This window comes from Ambystoma mexicanum, chromosome 12 (assembly GCF_040938575.1).
Source record: "Ambystoma mexicanum isolate Mex_15411 chromosome 12, UKY_AmexF1_1, whole genome shotgun sequence".
Taxonomy (NCBI): Eukaryota; Metazoa; Chordata; class Amphibia; order Caudata; family Ambystomatidae; genus Ambystoma; species Ambystoma mexicanum.
In genome coordinates, this window is record NC_090936.1 from 398,462,050 (window position 1) to 398,485,584 (window position 23,535).

The 23,535-nt window shown below is 39.7% G+C and overlaps 1 protein-coding gene across 2 annotated transcripts in view; it reads left to right on the forward strand.

Annotated features, from left to right (window-relative positions):
* The window catches only part of FAR2 (fatty acyl-CoA reductase 2), a 549,695-nt gene that overhangs the window by 511,384 nt on the left and 14,776 nt on the right, over nt 1-23,535 (forward strand). For both annotated transcript variants that reach the window (XM_069628526.1, XM_069628527.1), the window contains exons 10-11: nt 6,785-6,914; nt 18,110-18,237. In XM_069628526.1, coding sequence (XP_069484627.1) covers nt 6,785-6,914; nt 18,110-18,237 — 258 coding nt within the window. The remainder of the gene's footprint in view (nt 1-6,784; nt 6,915-18,109; nt 18,238-23,535) is intronic.

A 23,535-nucleotide genomic window follows, 5' to 3' on the forward strand; every position in this document is an offset into this window, starting at 1 on the left:
TTTCACAGCAACCTTTGTACAGCACTAACATGCTATCAAGCTTGGATGAAATGTGAAACATATTTCCTTTCTGTTTCCTGGCTTGCATCAGCTTGAACAATGAAATTGTTTTTTCCAAGCGCACATGCTGCTGTTTCAACGTGATGAAGACAGCATCTGCAATTCATACTGCTGTTCAATTTTACAATTCTGCATTTAAACTGACATTGCAGTGTGAATGTCCATGCACCTACAGCCCTATTCTAATTGCTAATGTCTGGATTACAATTAGTACTTTTAGCAGTGTTAGTAGTTAGTCATATTAAGGTTAACACCCTCCATTACACTATGCTATGCTAAACTCCCAAATCAACCCCTTCTTTAGTTTACCCTCGATGCGACACATCAAACCTGAATCATACAAATAACACATGCTATCATTTTAAACTGGTGCACACTGTCTCTGTCGAAATCAGTGGTGCCATTGAAATTAGTGCACAGTTAAAATGTGTGTGCTTCATTATTCCAACAGAACCCACATCTACTCTAACCACTCCGTTTAGCTTGTATCTACATTTTAAGGCAGGGTGCTACTAAACCACAAATTCCCAAACAGAGCTATTCATGTCCTACGCTCTCTTATTCAGTTTTTTCAGTGATATTCACAGATGCCTGGAGCCAGAAATGTGCCACAGGCTTATGTGGACAATCCTGCAGATCCGCTGCTAAAACCTGCCTAAAGTCTGCTTTCCTGGGGCCAGGAAAGGGCAGACACTTCCTGATCCCAATCCTAGGGGTGGTGTTCTGCGGGAGGATCACCTGTGTAGAACCTACCTTTTATACAGCTAAAAAGCCATATACTCCACAATGCCAAAGGTATGCCAACAGGAACGGCAAACCTGTGACTTTGTCTGCCCCATCTGTCTAAAAAGGTTAAACATTTTAACTCCTATTATAATAACATCAAGAGAGGAAAATCTCTACTTAACTCTTTAAAGATCTAGAGGAATTGAAACTTTCTACAATGGACTGCATGTCCCAGAATCCCTCTGGTACTGTGAAGAATAAGAGGGCTAAAGAGACATGCAGGAGCTCAGGTCAGGCAGTGAAGCCCAATAGCTTTTGGTAGGGTCAGGCAATTAGTTGCAAGTGTCTGTACCTGAAACCAATTAACCCACCAGAGCGGCATAAAAGGCTGCTGCAGGGAATACCAGTAGAAAGAAGCAGGAGCTGGAAGGTTGGCAGTAGCAGAAGCAGAAGAAGTAGAGCATGAGGCTGGCAGTTCACAAGCAAGTGTGACCACAGAAGAGATGCCGGAGCAGAGGAAGAGCCGAGATCACCTGCCGGCTCTTAGTTCCTGTACTCACAAACCCTGTTTGGCTTTTGCAGAATTGGGAGGGACTGGAAAAAACATGCAGTCTTTCCAGGTGTGACTAATTGCTGTGAAAGCAAAGCTAAAGTCGTGCATCCACCCAAGGTCCGTGTGCAGAAGCAAGCCGGAGGAAACTGGAGAGTAGAAGTCTCTCCTTGGATGAGACTGGATCAGAGACACCCGTGTAGCAGAGGGATGTAGGTCCCAACACTACCGGCAGCAGTAGCAGTCGAAGAAACCAAGCCGGGAAGCAGAAGCAGCCCGCAGTCGCAGTGATTGTGGAGTCAGGAAAGAGAAGCTCTGCACTCCATATCAACCAAAATACCTTACTGGTAACTGTAGCCAGCTTTATATACACTCACATACTGATAAACCTACTGAATACTTTCTGACTTTCCCAAATTATTACACAGCACAGTTTTAACATCGGAAGAGGTCACGCATGAGATATTGTTTCCTGATTACCTTGCATGCTAGAAGCTGATTGAAAGGTGGGAAACGCACATCTATTGAAGTAGCAGTGCAAAAGTCAAACGAAATCACGTGTGATTAATTTCATTTTTATTAGAAAACTGACTTCTTGTAACATCCCGAATAATGAAGCAGAAGTTGTAGAAGTGGTTGAAGTGGAGCAGACAACAAGTATTACCCAAGCCAGTTGACTAAACCCTATCACAGTATATCCAGCTCATATAAGAACGGAATGCTGTTGTTTTAGAGGGTGTCCAGACATTTGGTCGACTGAAAACTGGTCGAATGACATTTGGTCGACGCAATTTGGTCGAAAACCAAATGGTCGAATTTTTTTTTTATTATTATATATTTATTTTTCGGGTTTTCGTTTTTAAAATAAGGGTTTTTTAGAAAAAAAAGGGGGTGAGGCGGGACCCCCCCCAAAAAAAGGGGTGAAAATAAAAAAAATAAAAAATTCGACCATTTGGTTTTCGACCAAATTGGTTCGACCAATTGTCCAGTCGACCAATTTTTTTCGACCAAATGACTGGTAACCTTTTTAGAGTTGTGGAAGCTGCTGTTACCTCAAAGACCTTTAACATAGGGGTGATGAAGGTTATGCAAGGCTGAAAAGAGTGGCACTACAACTTTGGGATAACCACTGTATCATTGAAGCTGTTGAAGGGAGCTGGGTACCTGTTCAGATCAACACATTTAAAATCTGTAGAGCTAAGACTGTTTAGGGCAAAAAGAAATAGTTTGAAAGCTAAAACCAAACGTTGTGGTAGCTGAAAGACAGAAGGAAAGGCAAAGAGGCTATGCTTTCTTGTGACACAAGAGAGAAGAGTGCCTTCCCAACCTGTGGAGGTCAAAGAAGTCTTGTTGAAGTTGCCTAAATATTTTAAAGTTGTAGTAGTAGCAGTATAATTGTGGTTGGCAGCTACAAGGCACAAGAAAAGGAAAAGAGGCTGCCCTCTGCCTTGCCAACCTAAAGTGGTCGAAGAAGTCTTGTGGAAGTTTCCTAACCCTATAAGTTGCAATAGCAGCAGCAGAACAGTGGTCACCAACATGATTGTCAGAACTGTAGTAGTTGAATGTAGCAGAAGCAGAAGTCAACTGTGGGGTAAGGCAGCCTGCTCGCTCAGTTTCATTAATAGAAGAGAGTTGCTGGGGAGAGAGTAAACCGTAAGCAGAAGCATCCTGACAAAACTGTTTATAAAAGACACCACAGAAGTTGCAAGTTAGCGAGTTGTTAAGCAGGAGTGGAACTTTTGTCTTCAACTTTGTCGATTTTTTCCTGGAAGGAGACTGTCCAGTAATCCCATTGGTGCTGTTGTTTTCTTTGTAGTATTTGGAAAGGGGAATCTGTTCATCAAGTAAAGAAGAACTGTTACCAGTTTATTTGTATTTGTGTGAACTTGTATTTCTTTGGAACTTTTCAAGGCTTTTCTTTTCCTTGATTTAACTTTGGGTAATTCCTGAGGGATCTAGATCTGCCCAGGACAAGTAGAAGTCATCCAAGACACTGGTTGTTTGGTAGCCTTTCACTTATGTAGTTTCTTTAAATATTTATGTTTTTTATTGTGATGGTTAGTATTGTGAATGCTAGGAGGTTTCCCTTAGATCGTAGACAAGGTAGGGAATCCCCTGGTAGAGTCGGTTTATTTAGGGTTTATTGTTTATTTTGGTTTAAAATAAAATGTCGAAGATTGAGAAAACTAAACATAGTCTTCAGTCTCGCATTACTGACCCCTCATACTATACATGGGCTAATCCCAAACATTGCCAGTCCTAAAATGCAGGCCAGGAAAACTGGAAGTCCAAGGACGTAATTTCACCAAATGTTCAAGTGCAACAGAAGTTTCATCCCTCTCCTGATGATAGAAAAAGAGATACGGGCGCCCCTCTGCGAGAACCAGTTCTATGGGAAGTTGCCCACTTGCCGGTCAAGTGGCACAGCGAGTAGAGCACTCGCTTTGACATCTGTGCAGAGCTTGCTAACGCAGGTTTGAATCGGCAGGGCCAAACTCAGCCTTTCATCCTTCCGAGGTCGATAAATGAGCACCACACACCGTGGGTAATTATAAGCAGCGCTCAGATACCTGAGGGTTCGTAGCGCTATATAAATGCGAAATTATTATTATTATTATTATTATTAAGAGTCTGTAGTTTAGCTCACTGTACCTTTCACAAAGGAGGAATAACCATTTGCATATCAATCTCTCCTGATGATGTCAGAGGAAGTGACATCAAATGAACGTTGATGTTAATTAGCCCCCCAAAAAGTGATGTCCCATGACCTTTCACCTTCACAGTATGATACGAAGTGACATCACTGAAGTAAAAAAGTTACAATAAGTGCAAAATAACAAACTAACAAACAGTTTGTAAAGAAGGCAAAGGTTATTTCAGTTCCCAACCGTATATTAATGAGGGTGCTGCCGTGATTGAGTATATGCATGGGTGTATTCATGATATGCCAGTGGCATCAAAGGTCAGGGGCACGGCCTGCATATGCCATTGCAGCCCTTTGAGAATAGGTACTGCCACCGTATGCCACTTATAGCCTCCCATGCTAGATACAGACACCATATAGGAGGCACAGCCTCCCATAACCAGATACTGCCAAATGTGCATTCTATGCCCACGTACAGCCTCAATTGCTGGTACAACCTAAGCTTAAGGTGCCGTGCCACAATGTCAAGGGGTTGAGGAGGCTTGTGCGTGCAGGGTTCTTCAGCAAAGATTGGTGCAACAAAGTGAACCTATTTCACAGAAGTTCTATTTTACAAAACATAGTGCTTCCTTTCATTGTAATGCTCCATGACAACCACTTAAAGTGATGTAATAAACTGTGCAATTTATACACAATGTTATTATATTCAATGTATTGACCTGGGAAGGATGAAGAACTGGGGTTTCATCGTGTGCCTGTAGGTTGTGCACATATCTCTGAAGCAGGAGCTAAACCCATGGAAGTATCTCACTTGCACCTGTGGAAAGCTGTACCACTCTCTTAAATCACTATTTTATGTGTAGTCTACTACTTTAATTTTAATAATGTTTCCTTAATAAGTGCCAAGGGCGAGGTATCTCGTCCTTGGGATTACCTCCCCAGTGCCAAGGACGAGATAGCTCGTCCTTGGCACTTAAGGGGTTAATGAAGGAGAAAATGTTAGAAGGCTTTTTATGGTGAAATACTGAAATCACCAAAAAGGCCTTGGCACTGGGGGGGAAACCCATGGCAGTTAAAAGGTTAATATTTGTTGTTGCACCCTCTTTTTTTCTCATACATACACACTTACTCAGTTTAAATCCAGTAGGAATAAATGCCAGGAATCCTAGGTACGTTCATGTCAGGTGCAAACAGATGAAAGCAAAGAACACTGTAAATGTTGGACAGCAAGAGATTCATTTTCCAATACATTTTAAATAATTTTCCTAATTTCCACAGCCTGGTACATGAATAGTTCTGTCTTTTAATTGTTGTATTATGTTCACCTAATCTACTTTGCTATGTGAAAATAAAGACTCCCCATCATCTTCAAAGAGATAATTAACAGCCACATAGATTCAGTCTGGTCCATATTCAACAAGATTGAGAAAATGAGTCCTATTGTACACCACACATATTTGAAGCATCAGCATGTGCTAGCATTTCACATTTCCCTCTTAAAAACAGATATTATAACATTGATTTCTGTCTACAATGAAATGAACACCTTCCACCAAAATAAAAAGGACACAATAGTTTGTTTGCTAATGGAATCTATGTTTTCCATCATGCAATCACTTCTGTGAAGCTCACCTGTCTAGCTGCCACTGACAGTGCCTCTTTGAGCTGGAGTAGCACATATACCACCATGGGGAGTAAAGAGGGTTAACAAAGTTAGCAGCTGATATCCCTGTAGGCCCCCTATTGATGTCCATCCATACATTAAGAAAGTATATTTCTACACTATATGTTTGGGAGCGTAGTATTAGAACAGATGTTAGCACCCTCTACCAGAACCTCTGATCTGTCCAGGTGCCATCTTAAGTTCCCCTCAGGGCACAGCTGTCAGTCACAACTGTCACAATTCCTATCAATATCATACATCATTGATTCCCCTGCCTGTCGCTCACTGTTGGGTAAACTCCTCCCTAGTAACACAACTAGTAACACAACATCAAAGAACAGCTCTAGCCCCCTAAGGTGAGGAATATGCCACAGAGTATAGACAAGATAAACAATGGCACGTGATGATGTCACAGCTCGAACGGGGAAGAGAAGTAAACTTGACCATTCGCACTCAAGCGACATCTCCCAGGCAACAATACAAATGACATAGATCAAACAGGCTAGTGCTGAGCCCAAATAGAGCAAGGGGTAGTATGTCCCAGCGTCGAAGTTTGACTTTGGTGGTGTTGAACCAGGCTGTTATAGTAGCACTGTCAAATCAGTATAAATGGAATATATTCCACTACAACGTTTTTAGAAATCTCATTCTAGAAAGGTACATAGGAATTTTCCCTTTACAGGTTCTTTTGGGGTGGTTTAACCTGACCAAGCTACCCTTCTTAGTACTATAGAGCCTAAGTACATAGGAGGGAAAATAAGCCAATATTAGCCTCTGTGAAATGTGTTGATGGAATTAAGATAAATCTATTGCCATAACGCCAACAATTTGCTAGCGGTAATGGGCACACAAACGGCAAACATGTTCCCAAAAAATGTTTAACACTCTACGGTCATTTTTATGCTGACAACAGATACATCTTTGAAACGATTTCTGCCACATCGCATCTTCAGCAGAACTGAATACTAAGGGCATACTCTTACTGGACACAAATCAGCACCAGCCTGTTAAAAATCTGCAGCTCAAATTAACATCATGTTTTCCCTCTACATTGCCTAAAGCCCCATGTTAAATAGGCATCTTTGAAGGATGTGTGTCTGTTTTTCAGTTTAATGCTTTACGTTTCTGGCATTCATTTCAGGATGATGAAGATCTTCAATCGACTCCACAAGTCTATGATGCTCTATGAGTACTTTAGCAAACAGTCATGGGAGTGGAGCTCGGACAACATGAATATATTAATGGGACATCTCAGCTCCGAGGACAAGAAGGTTAGTGTTCTCTGACATATCGCACATTTTTGTGTTCCTATTAAATGAACTAAACTTGTTAATATATTTAAAGTAGATTGTATTGTTTTATTTAAGGAGTGCATTAGATATAATTGTATTACATATATATATATACACCCTATTATGCTAACCCTTTAAAATGTTTACAATTTAATAGCGCCATCTTAAATTTCCAGCCATTGTTTGATTTACAGTTTCTCTTTACATCCTATTAAATGTTGGCAATCAAAACTTCTACTGATTTCCAAAAACATGAAACTACCAATGTTAGCAAAATGCGTTGCCCATTTAAAATTCTATGTACTAGAATTCATCAGTTTTTAGTGTTACAAATCTACCTAAATTATCAGATCATAAACCGTCAATTTCAAGGCATTCAGCTACTAAATGCTTCATGATTTGTATATGTCCTTTAAACTTACACAAATGTACATTTCCATTGTGTTTAATCTATTGCAGCTAATTAGCAAAAAAATCTTTACAGATTCCTACCTAGAAAATTGCACACATATTTCTGCATTGAATTGAATATTGGGTAATAATTTGTGTGCTTGTTTGACAGATTTCTGTGCCTTAAATATATATCATTCACCCACCAATCATACATGTTGTTTTTGTGTCTCCAATTATTCAATTTAATGATAAAGTCAAATCAGTTTAATATTTGCAACCTCAATTATTTTCCTGTCCAATAATGGAAATGTCATCAATGTTTTGTTATCCGGCTTTAAAATTCCCTTTTTTATGAAGAACAACAGTGTATTTACACTGAGTTATCAACTTTAGACAAATAAGTTAAACATCTAAACACTTCATTTGCCTGAAGGGACAGTAGGCCAAGTTTGTCTTTAACTAACTGTATTGATTTTTGGCTCGTTATGTCTAGTCATGGTCTCCAAATTCAACCCTGTAGGCATTTTAATCAAACACGATAATCGTCCAATCTTATTTCCCTTCCCTAAAGACCTACTTGCCCCACATTTTCGTTATAAATCCATACGACTGGCATCAGAGAATGACGACTGTATTCTAGATCAAACAAGTTCTAATGGCACCCATTAATGTTACTAGTTTTTGCTAGATTAGTTATTCACACTATTTATTTTAAATTTAGTATTGAAATGAAAACCTAGATACAAGAAGTCTTCTATCATTGCTGTTTCAGTGAGGTCAATCTCAATGTAAAGCTTTTTTTTTGTCTTCTTCCTACTCAATACCATATTCTTTTATTTATTTATAAAGCTATTCCTTGTAAAATAGGTATCTGTAGGCTCCAGACTCCTGTTCAGGTAAATGCTACCCTTATATAGGAACAGTGTTTAGTCAGAGTAGGTAGTAGGTAGTACACTTTGCAGCTACTAGGTTCTTTTGGGGTGTGGGGGATTTTGAAATCTTCATCAAAGCCTCCTCTAACTTTGTGATGTATAAATTAAACACAAGTGGAGCTAGCATTCACCTTTTCTAGGCCTCAGTGTGGTTCCATGTCATATTAATGAATGAAAAAATAACAAAAGTATTTCTAATGAAACGTTTTTAATGAAAAATTATTACTTTTTTTTTTATTTGGGGGTTCCTCCCTGAACCCCAATTTTCCTTTTTTTTATAATCCCACCCCAAACTCCTCCCCACCCACTTTATCCCCTTACCCTACCCCATAAATGAATGTTAAAATAAATCGGTAATTATTAGTTAAAACATTTCATTAAAAATGTTTTTTTGTTATTTTGTATTCAGTAACTTCACTGCATACCCCCAATGTGCCTATATAGAAGTTGACATGCTTCCTAACATGCTTATACAGGCCTTTAATGAGGTGTTTTCATGCAACCGAATGATCAATTTTAGCTGAGCTTTATATACATCTAAAGGCACTCATGTTCTCCAAAGTACTGTCTTATACACTCTATTGAATTCTGCTGCTAAGTCTAAGAACTCTGTGTATAAATGCAGATTATAAGGCCTCAAATCCCTCCCTGCCAATATATTGATCAGGCGTGTCTGATGTTACATAGCCATTTCTGTCCCAAATCCATTCTGAAAGATCGGTAGAACATTTATCCTCTCTACCTGAATTTCTATCCCTTTGAAAATGAGGAAGGTAAATATTTTGATTAATGTATCTAAGAGAGCTAAGAGAGGGTAGTTTTACAGATCGACTTTCATTCCTTTTTTGGATGTTAATCGGATTTGCAGTGCTACAAGTTGTCAGTAAATGTGAAGTGTCAACACTGCTTTTGAATACTTTCAACAGCAAATTGGACCACACCATTAGCTCAGCTTTTATAACACCACTAGCCAACCTATCTGGCACCGGTACATGGGAGGGCCATAGTCCTTTAATTTCTCTCTTGATCTCAACCACATCAAACAAAGCTTCTTAATCAGGCAATTCACATCTGCTCTTACTTGCGATTCCCCAAATGGTCTTGCAAATATCTGTTTAAGACATGAGGCCCAACCCCCCTCAACAATGGGATCGATTTGTGTAGTTTCACTACTAAAAGCCTTTTTGTTCAACGGATCCCAAAATCTATTAGTATGATCATTTAGCATAATTTAAAGCATCTCTCTCCATTTACCATAGTGACCCTTTAAATTACACTTTAATCCATTGTTTTAAATTATTTATTTTCTGATTCCCTTGCACACGATTATTCACCAAATATTGTTTTATTTCTTTTATTTTGCATCCCAAGTCACTTTTTGTTTCTTGAGTAAATGTCTGCCTAGGGCAAGAGTCTGCAACCTTTGGCTCTCCAGATGTTTCGGACTAAAACTCCCATTAACTCTAGCCCAAATAGTCATTGGTGATGATTCATGGAAGTCGTAGTCCAAAACATGGGGAGAGTTGCAGGCGGCATACCTCTGGTCTACAAAAAGACAAGATATTCTGTGGTCATTGACCACTCCCCAAGTATCTTTACATGTTCTATTGCCATAAGAGAAGAGCTCTGGTTCCGATAGTTCAACATTTTCCTGTAAGGCTTATTAACAATCAAACACAACAGACTTTAATTTTTCATTTTTTCTTAATGAGGCAATATTAACCGAGGCAGGGGGCCAACCATGTTGGTAATGGCCCACCACCCAAGTTAAGGGCTTGAGCCCTTTACCCTTAAAGTCTTAAAGGCTTACCATTCAACTAATCTTTAAAAGGTCCTACTCCCACAAAGCTTATACCACGTTGTCAATTTCATGGCCATTAAACTTTGCTTGTTTACTGGTTCCAAATTCCCTAACATAGGCATAGTTGAAAAATATTTTTTTAAGCTCTTGGCCAATGGTCATTTCCACGTTTTTTTATGTGTTTGTCTTTTTTCCCTTCTGTATAAGTAGATTTTTGATTCTGTCTCTGTAATTAATAATTTGTCTAGTAGCCAGTTTAAGGCAATGCTTTAAAGCAGGTCAATACACAACTATGCTCCATAATAATAACCTCAGCTCTATGAAACTGTATGCTACAATGCACCAAGGTCTAAATGACAGTAGTTAAATAAGCGATCTCAAAGCCCCCAAGTGCAGGAGGATTTTAATAATCATCCATTGAAATGTTTTGCCCCTTAAGGCTTACATGAAGTGGTAATGAGGAAGCAGGAAATGTGCCTGTAGGTTTGCGTTTGATGTGGATATTATACATCTTTTTATTGATCTGTTGCAACTTTATTGACCAAAGAAGAAATCGCTTAGGCTAATTTCATTAAACAGAATATCAAAACATGTGTGGCATTTTATGAATTACAATTATATACATTTCATCTATGATGACCAACTGTTTGCCAAAACCGCTTTTATAAGATATTCAAGGGCTATTAGAAGTCTTAGTATTATGTTTATATTTTGGACTGCAATTTATCCTAACATGTTGTTTATGTTGTTAATCGATGCTTCCAAATAAATACTATTACTTACTTACCTGTACCCCTCTTAGGCTCTACACAGTTATGTGATGCAACATATTTCTTTCAAGATGACTTAATTCTCTCACTACTTCTAGCTCTTCATTTGTTTCCATTTCCCTTTCAGGATAATCAAAGGAAGATCTTTCTGTCCTTTTATTTTCACTATTAGGCACATCTTTTTTCCCATTCCGTAAAACCTTCATATCTTCAATTTAAAATGTAATTAACTCTTTTCTTTACTGTCCTTTTCTCATTGCTCTTTTGCCCCACATTTTCCTTAGCTCTTATTCCGTTTATTGTTTCAGCCTTCTTCTTCCTTCCCTTAACCTTAAAGGAATGGTTCGGCCAAAAAATTATTATTGGGCAAAAAGATGGGCAATAATAAAAAAAGAAATGTCACACTTTATTTTTAAGTTCCTATGTAAAGTTTTGAGCAAATGAAGCTCAAACTTTACAAAAGGAAGCACATGGGGGCATCCATTTTTTTAAATGGATACCCGCCTGTGCTTGCCTTTGCGGCACTAATGAAGGAAAAGCCAGCCAGCTGTAGTAAACAAAAGCTAACACTGGGTGGCTTTTCCTTCATTGGTGCCGGGACTCGGAGGACGGAGACCGGAGACTACAGGCAGAAAAGCTGCAGCTGCATCTCAGTAAGTGCTATTTTTTTTTTTAAAAAAATAAACACTAGCTGCGTTTTTTTTCTACGTTTTCCGGGCTGGAGGAGCCTGAGAAACTTAGAAAGAAAAACTGCATCTTTTTCAAAACACAACCGCGTTGTGTTTCTGCCTGCAGCTGCTTTCCCATTTGGGGCTCTCGGGCTCCTGGGGGAGCACCGGAGACCCAAAGTGATAGCCACGGCAGGCAGAAACACAACATTGTTATGTTTAAAAACGCTGTGTTTTTTCTTTCTAAGTTTCTCAGGCTCCTCCCGCTCGGAGGAGCCTGAGAAACTTAGAAAGAAAAAACGCAGCTTTTTCGAAACACAACCGCGTTGTGTTTCTGCCTGCAGCTGCTTTCCCATTTGGGGCTCTTGGGCTCCTGGGGGAGCACCAGAGACCCAAAGTGATAGCCACAGCAGGCAGAAACACAACGCGGTTGTGTTTCAAAAACGCTGCGGTTTTTCTTTCTAAGTTTCTCAGGCTCCTCCGACTCGGAGGAGCCAGAGAAACTTAGAAAGAAAAACCATAGCGTTTTCAAACACAATAACGTTGTATTTATGTTTGCGGTAGCTTCAAAAGCTACCGCAAACATAAATACAACGATTTCAAAGCTACGGCTTTATTTAAAAGTTTTCCGGGCTCCTCCAGGCTGGAAAATTTAGAAAAAAAAACACAGATAGTGTTGCTTTTTTTTTTTGAAATAGCACTTACCGAGATGCAGCTGCAGCTTTTCTGCCTGTAGTCTCCGGTCTCCGTCCCCTGGGTCACGGCACCAATGAAGGAAAAGCCACCCAGTGGTAGCTTTTGTTTACTACAGCTGGCTGGCTTTTCCTTCATTAGTGCTGCAAAAGCAAGCACAGGCGGGTATCCATTTCACAAAATGGATGCCCCCATCTGCTTCCTTTTGCAAGGTTTGAGCTTCATTTGCTCAAAACTTTACATAGGAACTTTTAAGAAAAGTGTGAATATTTTTTTTTAAATTATTGCCCATCTTTTTGGCCAATAATAATTTTTGGGCGAACCATTCCTTTAAGTACATCACTTTTTAGAAGCCATTCATACATTCGTAAAAACCCTCAATGGTAGTTGCCAACGCTGTTTGAACTTTAAAATGTACATGCACCTGATTTGAAGCGGGAGTTTCACGTCATTGCAGGCCATTCTTTTCTCCTACTCTGCTTGTCTTTTTATGACTTTGTCTTGACTGTTTTCTGATTCCCCAAACATTTTTACTCCCCAAACATTTTTACCCCAGTCCCATTCAATTTTTCTGCTTATCCAAAAAGGAGCTACTTTTTCATCACAATTAAGAGATGCATCAATTTTAAGCATGTTAGACTCCTTGTTATTCTCTTCAGCATTGGCCAAAACATTGGACTGATTTATGCTTTCATAATCTAGGTTAAACGCCTGATAGTTGACTGATAGTTGACTTCTAGCATACTTAACACAGCGCCCTATTTCAATTCCAATCTTGAACAAGAATCTGCACTATAAGTACGATCACCTCTGACAGCTTATCATATAGTTTTACTAAATTCTTTCAAACTACAGTTAACCCACATACTAAAGAAGGTGTTGGAGTAGATATCAAAGTCTCTGGACAGTTATTAGTCAATTCCTTCTCAACAAGTTGTATTTTTGGCAAAGTCTCTTATTAATTCATATCTTTCTCTAAATGTAATTATGTCTCATATAAGGACTGATCCACTATCCCAGGTCCCTATCCTGATGCATACTGGTGCTACCAGTTTAGAATGTGATCTTGACTTGAAGTTAGAACAAGCCAGGGACATTTGTTTTAAGTGCTGTTACTCTAATTATGGGACTTCTCAATGATATATGTAACTGTCAATCTTGCCCTCTTCTTGGGAAATCTTTGTCCCAGGCTCATCTACACCATTACATTCCTGGTTACTTTGGCTTGATAAGTGAAATTGCTTCAATTTATCAATGTCACCCTTTTGGGAAGGTGCACTCTTGATGTCTTTTGAACCCACTTTATTCTTCTTTGAGTATAGCACTCTTTAAATTGTATTCTTTGTCCATGCTATTGCAGTCTATGAATGGGTTAAGACAATCAACGCTTTTGCCATAAAATGAAGCCAGAATTCTACAGATACAGTAATATGATTTTATTGTTTTCTCTGATGCTTTCGATACTGTCGATCAACTCTCTCTCCTCCCTGGGCTTCACCAACTCTGTCCTACACTTATTTTCTTCTTATCTTTCTGACTGCATCTTCTCTGTTTCTTGGGCTTGTACCCTGTCTTCTTCTCCTCTCCTGTAGTCTTGTGTTTCTCACAGCTCTGTCCTTGGCCCGGTAGGAGAAGTTGTGAGCTAAAGAATGTGTGCCATATGCTGTGTCTATTTTAGTACATGGATTACTAACATTTAGCATTAGGTATAACAACGGGGGTGACATTGGGTACTAACAACTAGTATAGGGGTGAATTCAGTGGGCCAGAACTGTTAGGCCACAGGTTCTGAGTGTACTGAAGTGCAGAAGACCCACAAACACTGCTGACTGATCCTTGCCAGGTTCAGGAAAATGTATGTAACATTGAAAGCTGACAGCAGAGCAGAGCCTGCAGCACGATGGGCCTTGAGAATAGATGTTCATTTTCCTGAACAGGAACAGGAAGCAAGAATAAGCAACATTATGGGGAGGTGTTATGCCGAATACTGTCGAAAGGTCATTTAAGCCTGGGCTGGAAAGTTACACAAATGGAATCGGAAGGGGGCAGGATTGGTGCTAAAAGGTTCTGGCACGTGGTATGACAATGATAAACAAAACACATGGAAGCATAGGTTAAGAGGCAGCTCCTACTGAAGGGCTTAAAAGAGGGTGAAAGGAGGAAGGGGGTTCTGCTGGTCTTCTGTGATCAGTTGTTCTGAGCTTTTTGGGTTCTGCTGGGTCAAGATCACTGGTCTATGGAGCTTCCTGGTGAGAGGGAGAGCTGCCGGTGCCTTGTCAGGCTTCTATCTTTGGGGCGGTAGCGAGGTGCTGTTTCTGGCTGCCTGGAGACCGATGTAGCTGAGAGAGAGTGCTTTGAAGGAAGTGTTTCTAATTGGGGCAGTGTCCTGGCAGATACGGGCCAATCGTACTTCACTGGAAAAGGGTCTGGCGAGTCAGAGGCGAGCCAATCATTTAAAAAAAAAAAACAGAGAACCCAGTGTGAGTATGATAGGTTAATAATCGATTAAAACTCCCTTCTGCAGGGTATCGTAATTGGTGAAGCGTTCTACTGGGCACAGACGGCAGAACCTTTTTAATCTGTTTGGTATCGAAGGATTAACAAAGTAGCCAGAATCCAAAGTATTAGCTGGGAGTTGCTTCTTTCATGCTGAGGGGGTCAGAATCTTAGAATCACCAATCTCACAATCTACATAATCTTGCTCAACATTAGCTTTCGGTAGGGGAGTAAATAACAACTGAAACTGTATTCATAATGCATTTGCTTTCATAGCAAAGTGCCAGCTAGTATGTTTCAGGATAGAGGCACATTTCTTATGTTTGAATTACCATACTGATCCAATGTAATGTTTGGTGATGTAGAGTGTGTTTTCTGTTTTCTCACACGTGCAATGTAATGATTTTTGAGGCAATGTGTGTTTTTCTGACTGATAAAAACAGAATATACATATAAAAGAGCCTAACTGTGAGAGGGTGTGGGGTTATGTTTTGTGTCTGGCTGGTCTTTGGGCTGCATCTAAAGGTAAAAAGCACATATATAATCAAATGCACAGTACACGTTCTATAGATGTCTAGCTATGATACCATGGTTAAAGCTGTGGTAAAAAAGAGAAGTGTCAGGAATTTCTCCTACAGCCCTCTCCATGTTTCTCTCTCTACTTCTCCTCTGTCTGCAATTTTAGCCATCTTAAAATCCAGCAGTGGATGCACCCTCACTATCTCCATTTGCATCTCTATAAAAATTAAGTCTTTTTGTCCCATCCTCCTCTATCTCCCCTGCTCCTATTTCTTTCCCTCTTGTCCTTCATCCCTTCTCAGTCACCGCTCAAAATGTTGGAGTACATGTTTACTCATCCCTCACCTTTTCTTCTCACATTTCTACTATTTTCTTGCAACTGCTTATTTTAACTGTTTAATATCCCTAAAATGTGTCGTTTACTGCCACTTAAATTCTTTCTCGTCGATTTGCTACTGCTCCACCATGCTCACTGGCCTTCCCGCCTACCAGCTTGCACTCTTTCACACTCCTCGCTCCCAAACACTGACAAGTTCTTCCCCACTCCATTTTCTCCCCTACCTCTCTACGTTTGTTTCGCTTTCTTCAAATGCCATTCTTGCTTTCCTCTCCTGCCTTATGTGAATCCATTTTATTGTTCAATTTTTGTTTGATCATTTTATTACACCGTTATTACATGGGACAGAGCGCAGGCGTATGCACTCGATAAATACAATACTATAAACAATAATTACAAATCATTTTCGGTTCAGATTAGGTTAAATCTTAACTGTGCAAAATGCGCAAAGTGAAAAATGCAAGAGTACACTGAAGAAAAATGCAAAAAAGTGTAATAAAAATTCTCAGTGCAAAACTTCAACATATCCAAAAAGCGATTAAAAGTACAAAACTTAACTAAACCCATAAAAGTACAGAAGCACTGATGCCAAATTACCACAGGATTTCTCTTTACTGGTTCAATCTTATTACATCATATAGCAATAGATGAATTTCCATTTTCTTACTTAAAGCGAAACCATTAGTCGCTCAATTCGCTCACTCTGACCATGTTTGTTTTGTTTTATTTGCTTGTATAGCGCACCGAGCCCGAAGGTATTAGGGCGCTTTTCTTACGGTACATGTTACAGAGTTATATACAATAAGATACAAAATACAGTGAAATACAGTGAATTATACATTGGTAGAAAAAAATAGATAGCAATTTGCAAATATATACAGGTTTTGAATTTTACAATATGTTTAAAGGAAACAGGTTCATAGTTAGAGCTTGTGTGGGACCACAGCTGGGCATGGATGACCGAGGCGTGAAACCTAATAAGCTCGAGGCATAGTCGAGAGAGTAACTTGGGTCTAGTAGTCCCGATAGAACAGGGGAGATATTTAGTTGGATTGCGAGAATAGCCAGCATTTTGTTTTGTTCTTGATTGGTAGTAGAGCACAGAATCCTCAGCATTTAGGGCTGCATGCTCCTTGTGTCTACTTTGTGTCTACTTTACATTACCTACCAACCCATGTTTGGAAATCCGGAGGCACCCTAGTGACATGAGCCAAATAATCAGTTACTGGAAGCAGCTAGAAGTCATCAAAAGCGTGTTACAAGGTGGTATCCAAATGGTATGCACTATGCTCCCAAATCAGCCAATTTCTAGCTGTTCCACGAAATCGCGTTAATGGGACCCCAGAAAGGCTCAGAAAATCCACAGCTTAGGAGCAATTGAATGATCGATTATACACTGCAATGTACTCATTAGGGGGAGAGATCCCTCCAGCAACAGACAGGGAGTGATAATTGCAGACAGAAGGCACACATAGAAAGAAAGGGCAGACTGGATTGCAAAGACTAAACTATGATTAACCAATGCTGGTTGCAACCAATGATCTTTACTTCATGCCACATTCATTTAAGGGAGCCAAAGACAGAGACAGAATCTACACTATCTGCACCAACCACATCCATTTAGGAGAAGCACAGACACCCTATGCCATATTTGCCACAACAAAATCCATTAAAGAATATCTGAGAGGTTCAAGGTCCTGCCTATTCCTACCAGATTAATGTAAGTAAGCCAGGATCTATCTCCCGCCCCATTTGTTTCTATCACATCACTTTAGGACAGAGGTCTGCAACCTTTGACTCTCTAGATGATTTTGACTACAGCTATGATCAGTGCAAGCCAGCACAATCATTGTTAATGGATCATGGGAGTTGTAGTCCAAAACATCTGGAGAGCTGCAGGATGCAGACCCGTGCTTTCGGAGAACCATGCACATCTTATGTCCCACCTGTTCCTCAAATACATACCTTCCCATTGTGTGTCACATCTGACTGTATTGGGTTAAACACAGAGGTCACCATTTTGTTGCAGAAGGGGGTGTCCACAGTGTATTAAAACCAGCAGAGAACACTGTACACGTAGATTTAATGCACAATTTGGATTGATGTGTAACACATTGAGTGGTGCAGAGTGGAAAGACGGATTCTGTCACTTCACCCCCCCCCCTCTATGTTACAAATCCATCAGCATTTCCACCAATATCCGATTTTAATGTGTGGCAAGATATTCCAATTCATACAGAATGTGCGTGTCTTTGTGCCTATGAAAATCAGGTGGATAACATAGGAATTCATGTAAAAACCTTCCACACCGGACGGACATGATGGTTAGCATTAACTATTATTTGCTGAGGCGTAAGCATGCACAGAAGCCTGGTACCACCCTTATTTCCATACATTATTGAGACTTTAACAGTGGACTGCTTAAATGTAAGTCTACAGGTAAGCGGTCCTCTCTGTGAAATATACAGATCCAATCACAACTACACCACAGTGTCTTACTTCCGGCTACTGCTTTCCTCTTGTGTTTGTTTGAGCTTCATCATGTTTTCTTTTCTCCATTATCAGGCATACAACTTTGATGTGCGGCAACTCAACTGGGCAGAGTACATAGAAAACTTTTGCATAGGAACAAAGAAATACGTGCTGAACGAAGACATGTCGGGACTACCAGCAGCAAGACAGCACTTACGAAAGTAAGCCTTTTTCAAAGAGTTACAGCCTTAAAATAGATTGATCACACGAGGTGTCTTGCCCCCACAGAGAAACAACCAAACTCACAATGCACAATTGTATCCTTCAAAAAGAATCTTTACCATAATTTCAGAGCAGGCCATCTCACTTTCCACACCTTCAACCAATCCTGACTTTGCACCCAATAGCCCTGGGCATGTTGCGACATACTTCGAATAAGAGAAAACCAAAACTGCAAGTCCCAGAATATAAATCAGGGGTAATTTGCATCAAAGCCTTATATTTTGTTTCACTCTCAGAAAAAAAGCAAATGTGCATCTTAAATCTTACACTCCCTTCAGAGTGCATTTCAGTTCAATAATATAATAGGACAGAGAAGCCTGGAATTAGTGATGTTGAGGCTTGAGTATCTCCATAGACCATTGCTAAACTCCAACTACTAGACATGGTGCTCCAATCTATCCCAGTATTGTTAAACAGAGTTCATTTTAGAGAAACATCTTCCAATTTGCTGAAGTCAGAGTTATAACTAAAAGTCATAATTTCCTGACCAAAGGGGGGGCATTCCCGAATTTCCCTCACCATGCCATTTGACCAGAATATTTCTTACCACTTCTTTGTTTCGTTGTTTCAACACTGTCTGGGTATTGCATTTGTAATACACCCAAACCCTGAGGCATCACGGCAGAGGTTACAGACATCTTGATTATATAGTTCCAATGTAAGAGGGACGTTTACATTTCACACAAATTAGAAAAACAATTCCATCAAACATGTATTTGATAACAATACTAGTTACATATAGTAGATCATAATTGCAAAACAAAGATATGTACAATTTGTTTAGAATAAGTATGTGTCGGAGATGGCAGTGGGGTGGCAACAGGTGTGGGAAAATATGTGCTAACAGAGTTTCATTAACATTACAAATCAGAATTGACTGACGACCTTTTTTCCGGGGAAAAATTATTATCACCGGTAACACATTCCTCATCGAAATGTGTGTACCAAACGCTTGTAAACCAAATGTGCTATTTACACATGTGATTGACCCACCTTTAGGTCTAACACTCATTCCTTTTGTCACTGGCTACGTTAGCAGAATCATCCCATCAAAAGCATGAACATTCAACCAGGAAGATATTTTGCCCATCTTTAAAAAGAACCACGGTGCAGGAATCACGCTCTTGGGCATCTTTCTTGGGTTACTTTAGGTCTAGTCGAGGCTCTTCTGCATGTTCACGGGTACCAGCTTTTGGCTTTCATTAGGAATATCTTTGAACCCAATGTCGAGTGGGCAAATGCTACCATCCCACCCCCCACATACACACACTGGTTTATTACAGTATCAGAACATTTCTAAACCTAAAACCTGGAGCAGCTGGTTGTCAGTGGGCCCTGATGGTGTTCTTTGGAAAATAATAGCATAGATGATTTTAGGCATATTGAGTTGAATTGAGAATGGCTGTTTGGGAGGAGGGGCAAAAGCCAATGAATGATAACATTAATGTTTACGGTATAGTTTAAGGCTAGATACCCTCCCCCCACCTTCCTGCTTCCCCAGAAGTAACAGGGAACCATAATCACCATTCAAAGGAAATCACAGGAATTTCAGAATCTAGGTTAGTTCAGTAAAAGTCAGCAAGCATTGGGAATCCTGATGGCTGTTTGGTGTGCCATTAGATGAAATCCAATGGAGGTGAAAATGAGGGAACACACATGCAGGGCCCTTAGACATTGCCTGGAAGTATGGAGTCATTCGAAAACAGAACGTCTGACCATAAAACGGCCAATGGGTAAATAAGGACCTAAAAAGGTTTGGGAGTCCTAAGGATTGACACAATTTCAGTGGGAGAAGTTGAGAAGGAGCATAAGTATTGGGGATGGGGAATGGGAGACTCAGGAATGGGAGGGAGAGCAGAGTGGGTAAAGTAACACATTAATTTTACAGATCTTAAAAAAGAAGCCCAGGGCAAAGTCAGTGTCAGAAATTGTAAAAGCGATAGAATGAAGATGTGAGGGAGGCAGCATGGCACAGAGCGTGGAGGAGAATTTTCACGGGTGAGAGGAAAGATAAGTAATGAGATTAGTGAAGTAGGATAATTTGCCGAAGTCTAAGACTGTGGTAAAGAAGAGGATGTCATCCTTGTAGGTGAGGAGATGGGTGATATGGTCCTTAAGTCACCTGCACGGGTGGTTTTTCTGGTCTAGAAGATGCAGATCTGGAGGTTGTTTCAGGGTTGGGAGCAAAGGGTCCCGGGAGTGAAGGTTTCAAAAGAGATAGTGGTGCTCAAAGGGAGATCTGATAGGCAGGTTGAAGTTGGAGAATGCTTGATCGATGGAGAAATACTCTGGAGGAGAAAGTGGAAAAAGAGATGATCTAACTTCAGCTAGGTAGGGGGCCAGGGAGTCAGGTTTGAATTTACATTTTAAGATACAGGGTATAATAGGGAGGTGAGAGTTGAGACAGTGATACTGAAGTTGAAGATAGATTGATGAAAAGGGGAAGGATTTATGTTGAGATTGGATGAGGCAGGAGTGAAAGGAAGACAAGATAAATAAGGTTTTCTCTGGAAGTGAGTGCTTAGGTTATGAAGGACAGTGAAGGAGAGGTCGGAGAGGAGGGAGTTGATTCCAAGTTGGTTAATAGAGGAGACTTTATGGAGGTTAAAGTCACGCATGAGCACTAAAATAGCTTCTGTGGGAATGGCTTAAAGGACAAGGGCTTGATCAGAGAAGACAGAGCCAATTGAGTCAGGGGCCTATAATCGGAAGGAAATTGGGAGGGGCGAGTGGGAGTGGGTGGGTCTCTAAACTCAAAGGACAGAAGTATCAAGTCAGATATGGAAAGAGGGCAGAAGAAGTAGCCTTTTTTATCATTAGTCCAAACTAGCTGCCTTTAGTGAGCAGGGCAGCAGGAGTAAAATAGTAAAATAGTAATATAGGGAGATCCATGATTTGGTAACACCTATTTCTGTATGTGGGGCCTTTGGGCATTGACATACCTAGTGAGAAGCAAGTATTTCACAACGACCTAACCAAGTACATAGAAGACCAACCAAGCATTACATATAAGAGGGCAAAAAACTTGAAACAGATACTATGCCCTTCTCATTTTGTACGAGATTCAGTAAAACCAGGCAAAAACAAACTATGGTCAACAGAAAAAATCAAAGGCAACTACAAATGCGGCATGTGCAATTACTGCAAATATTCAGAAAATGGCAAAAAGACTAACACTACCTGATGGAAGAACACATGTGATTCAAGACTTTATCAATTGCAATTCCAATCATGTTATCTATGCAATTGAATGCATCTGTACAAAACTCTATGTGGGCAGCACCATCAGCGCTCTGGAAACGAGAATCTCAGAACATCTCAGAACTATTAAAAATCTTGACATAAGATACCCTCTAGGTAAACATTTCAAAATGGAACACACTGGAGGAAACACAGACAAGATTAGATACTTTGGAATTGAAATAGTTTGACCCCCACCCATGGGAGGTAGTAGAGAAAAAATGCTACGACAAAGAGAAGCTATTTGGAACTGTAACCTAGACTGCTGCAACATCGGTTTGAACGCTGACACAGAAATGGGTCATTTCTTATGAAAAGTGTCCTACAATTGAACTCTATGATGACTCTCTCTTATAATCGAATGCAAAATCGAATGCAAAAGTGTTAATATTTTTTATCATCCAAACAGCAGTAAATTCTTCATTCTGTGACACTATTAGATGCATCACAAACAAGAAACATGTTACACTGTCCATTAAAAGCACTCGATACCAGGAATACATAAGACTGAGCTTTTCGGCCAACTGAAATAATCGCTATATAAATAGAGCATACACTATACTTATTCCCATAAACAAGCATTTGAAAATTAAAAAAATGCCTTAATGCGGAAACCATTACATATGTCTACTAGAAGTTAAATGACAAAATCCAATAATTAAGTGCTACGTAAGAAACCAGTAACACAAATGCTTATTTGCATTTTCATTAATTATCCTAAATGATCTTGCCCATATAGACCGTAGCTTTGTATGTTGGTTAATGAGGAGTATTCTCTGCCTATTTTTAAGTTGAGTAACAAACTGGGCCTAGTACGGAATCTTCACAAGCCTTACTGTCAACCATACCCGCAACAGACACTATGACATCACTGCGCAAACGCTGTGAAAACAAAACGGAACGTAATGACGTCATCAAGCCACAATGCAATTACGTGTATAAACAAATGGCCATTTTAGATAATCTGTATCGGCAACCACGATCGGACTTCCAAGACAGGTAGCGCATGATTCAATCGGAACGAAAATAAATGCGGTAAGCAAATAGAATCCCTTCTTGTGCACAATTGGTTAGATATAGGAGAGCACAAGACAACAGGACCCATTATCAGAGTATCCTCACATTTGGATTCTTTTCTTGTCTCTCTTTCCACTTCAGAAAACAAATTCATACTTGCATGCCTAACGGCTAGAGAGACAAGACTAATAATAACAGCGGCAAAACCAAATAACGGGCCAAATCAACAAAAGAAATTAGAATGATACTTAATACTAATCTTCTGATGGAAAGCCCAACACATTGCAAGTAAGTATATTAGATCAGAATCTGGTCTTTTCAATCTGCTAAACAGAAAGAAATGACAATTAAAAATATAAAGGGCTCAGTAAAATGCAAATTATTTGGTATTTTTTTCTTGTTCCCCACAAGCCTATGAACAGACCATGCAGGACATAAACTCTCTATAAATATACAAACAAGAAGAAAACCCTCCTGAAGAAACGTCTTACAAGACGGAGAAACACGTGTTGAGGGAATAAAGTGAGAGGGAATCATTTAATCCTTGGCAGAAGTTGGCAAAGCTATAATGACAGATGCTGTAGAACAGAAAACACTCTGTATGCTCATACTTTAAAGGAAACCTAAGACTATACAAAAATAACATTGTGAAATTATAACAGTGTAATTACTCTGTATGAAAGTAATACAGAGTCAAGTGAAACCAATAACTGTATAAATGCTAATACAGAACAGAGTGCAATCAAAAACTGTATAGACATATTTGTCATAATTAACTGAAGAAAAAAGTTATATACATTTGCTTAAGCACCAACTGATGTCAAATAAGAAATAACAAAATTGGAGCGCACCAAGAGTCTCTTTTGTGTTTTTCTTTGCATCTAAATAAACACTGGTCATTCGCAGTGAATAGGGGACAAGATGCTGCATACAAAGGCATAAACACATAAAGCATGAATAGAATCTAAGGAAACTCGCCA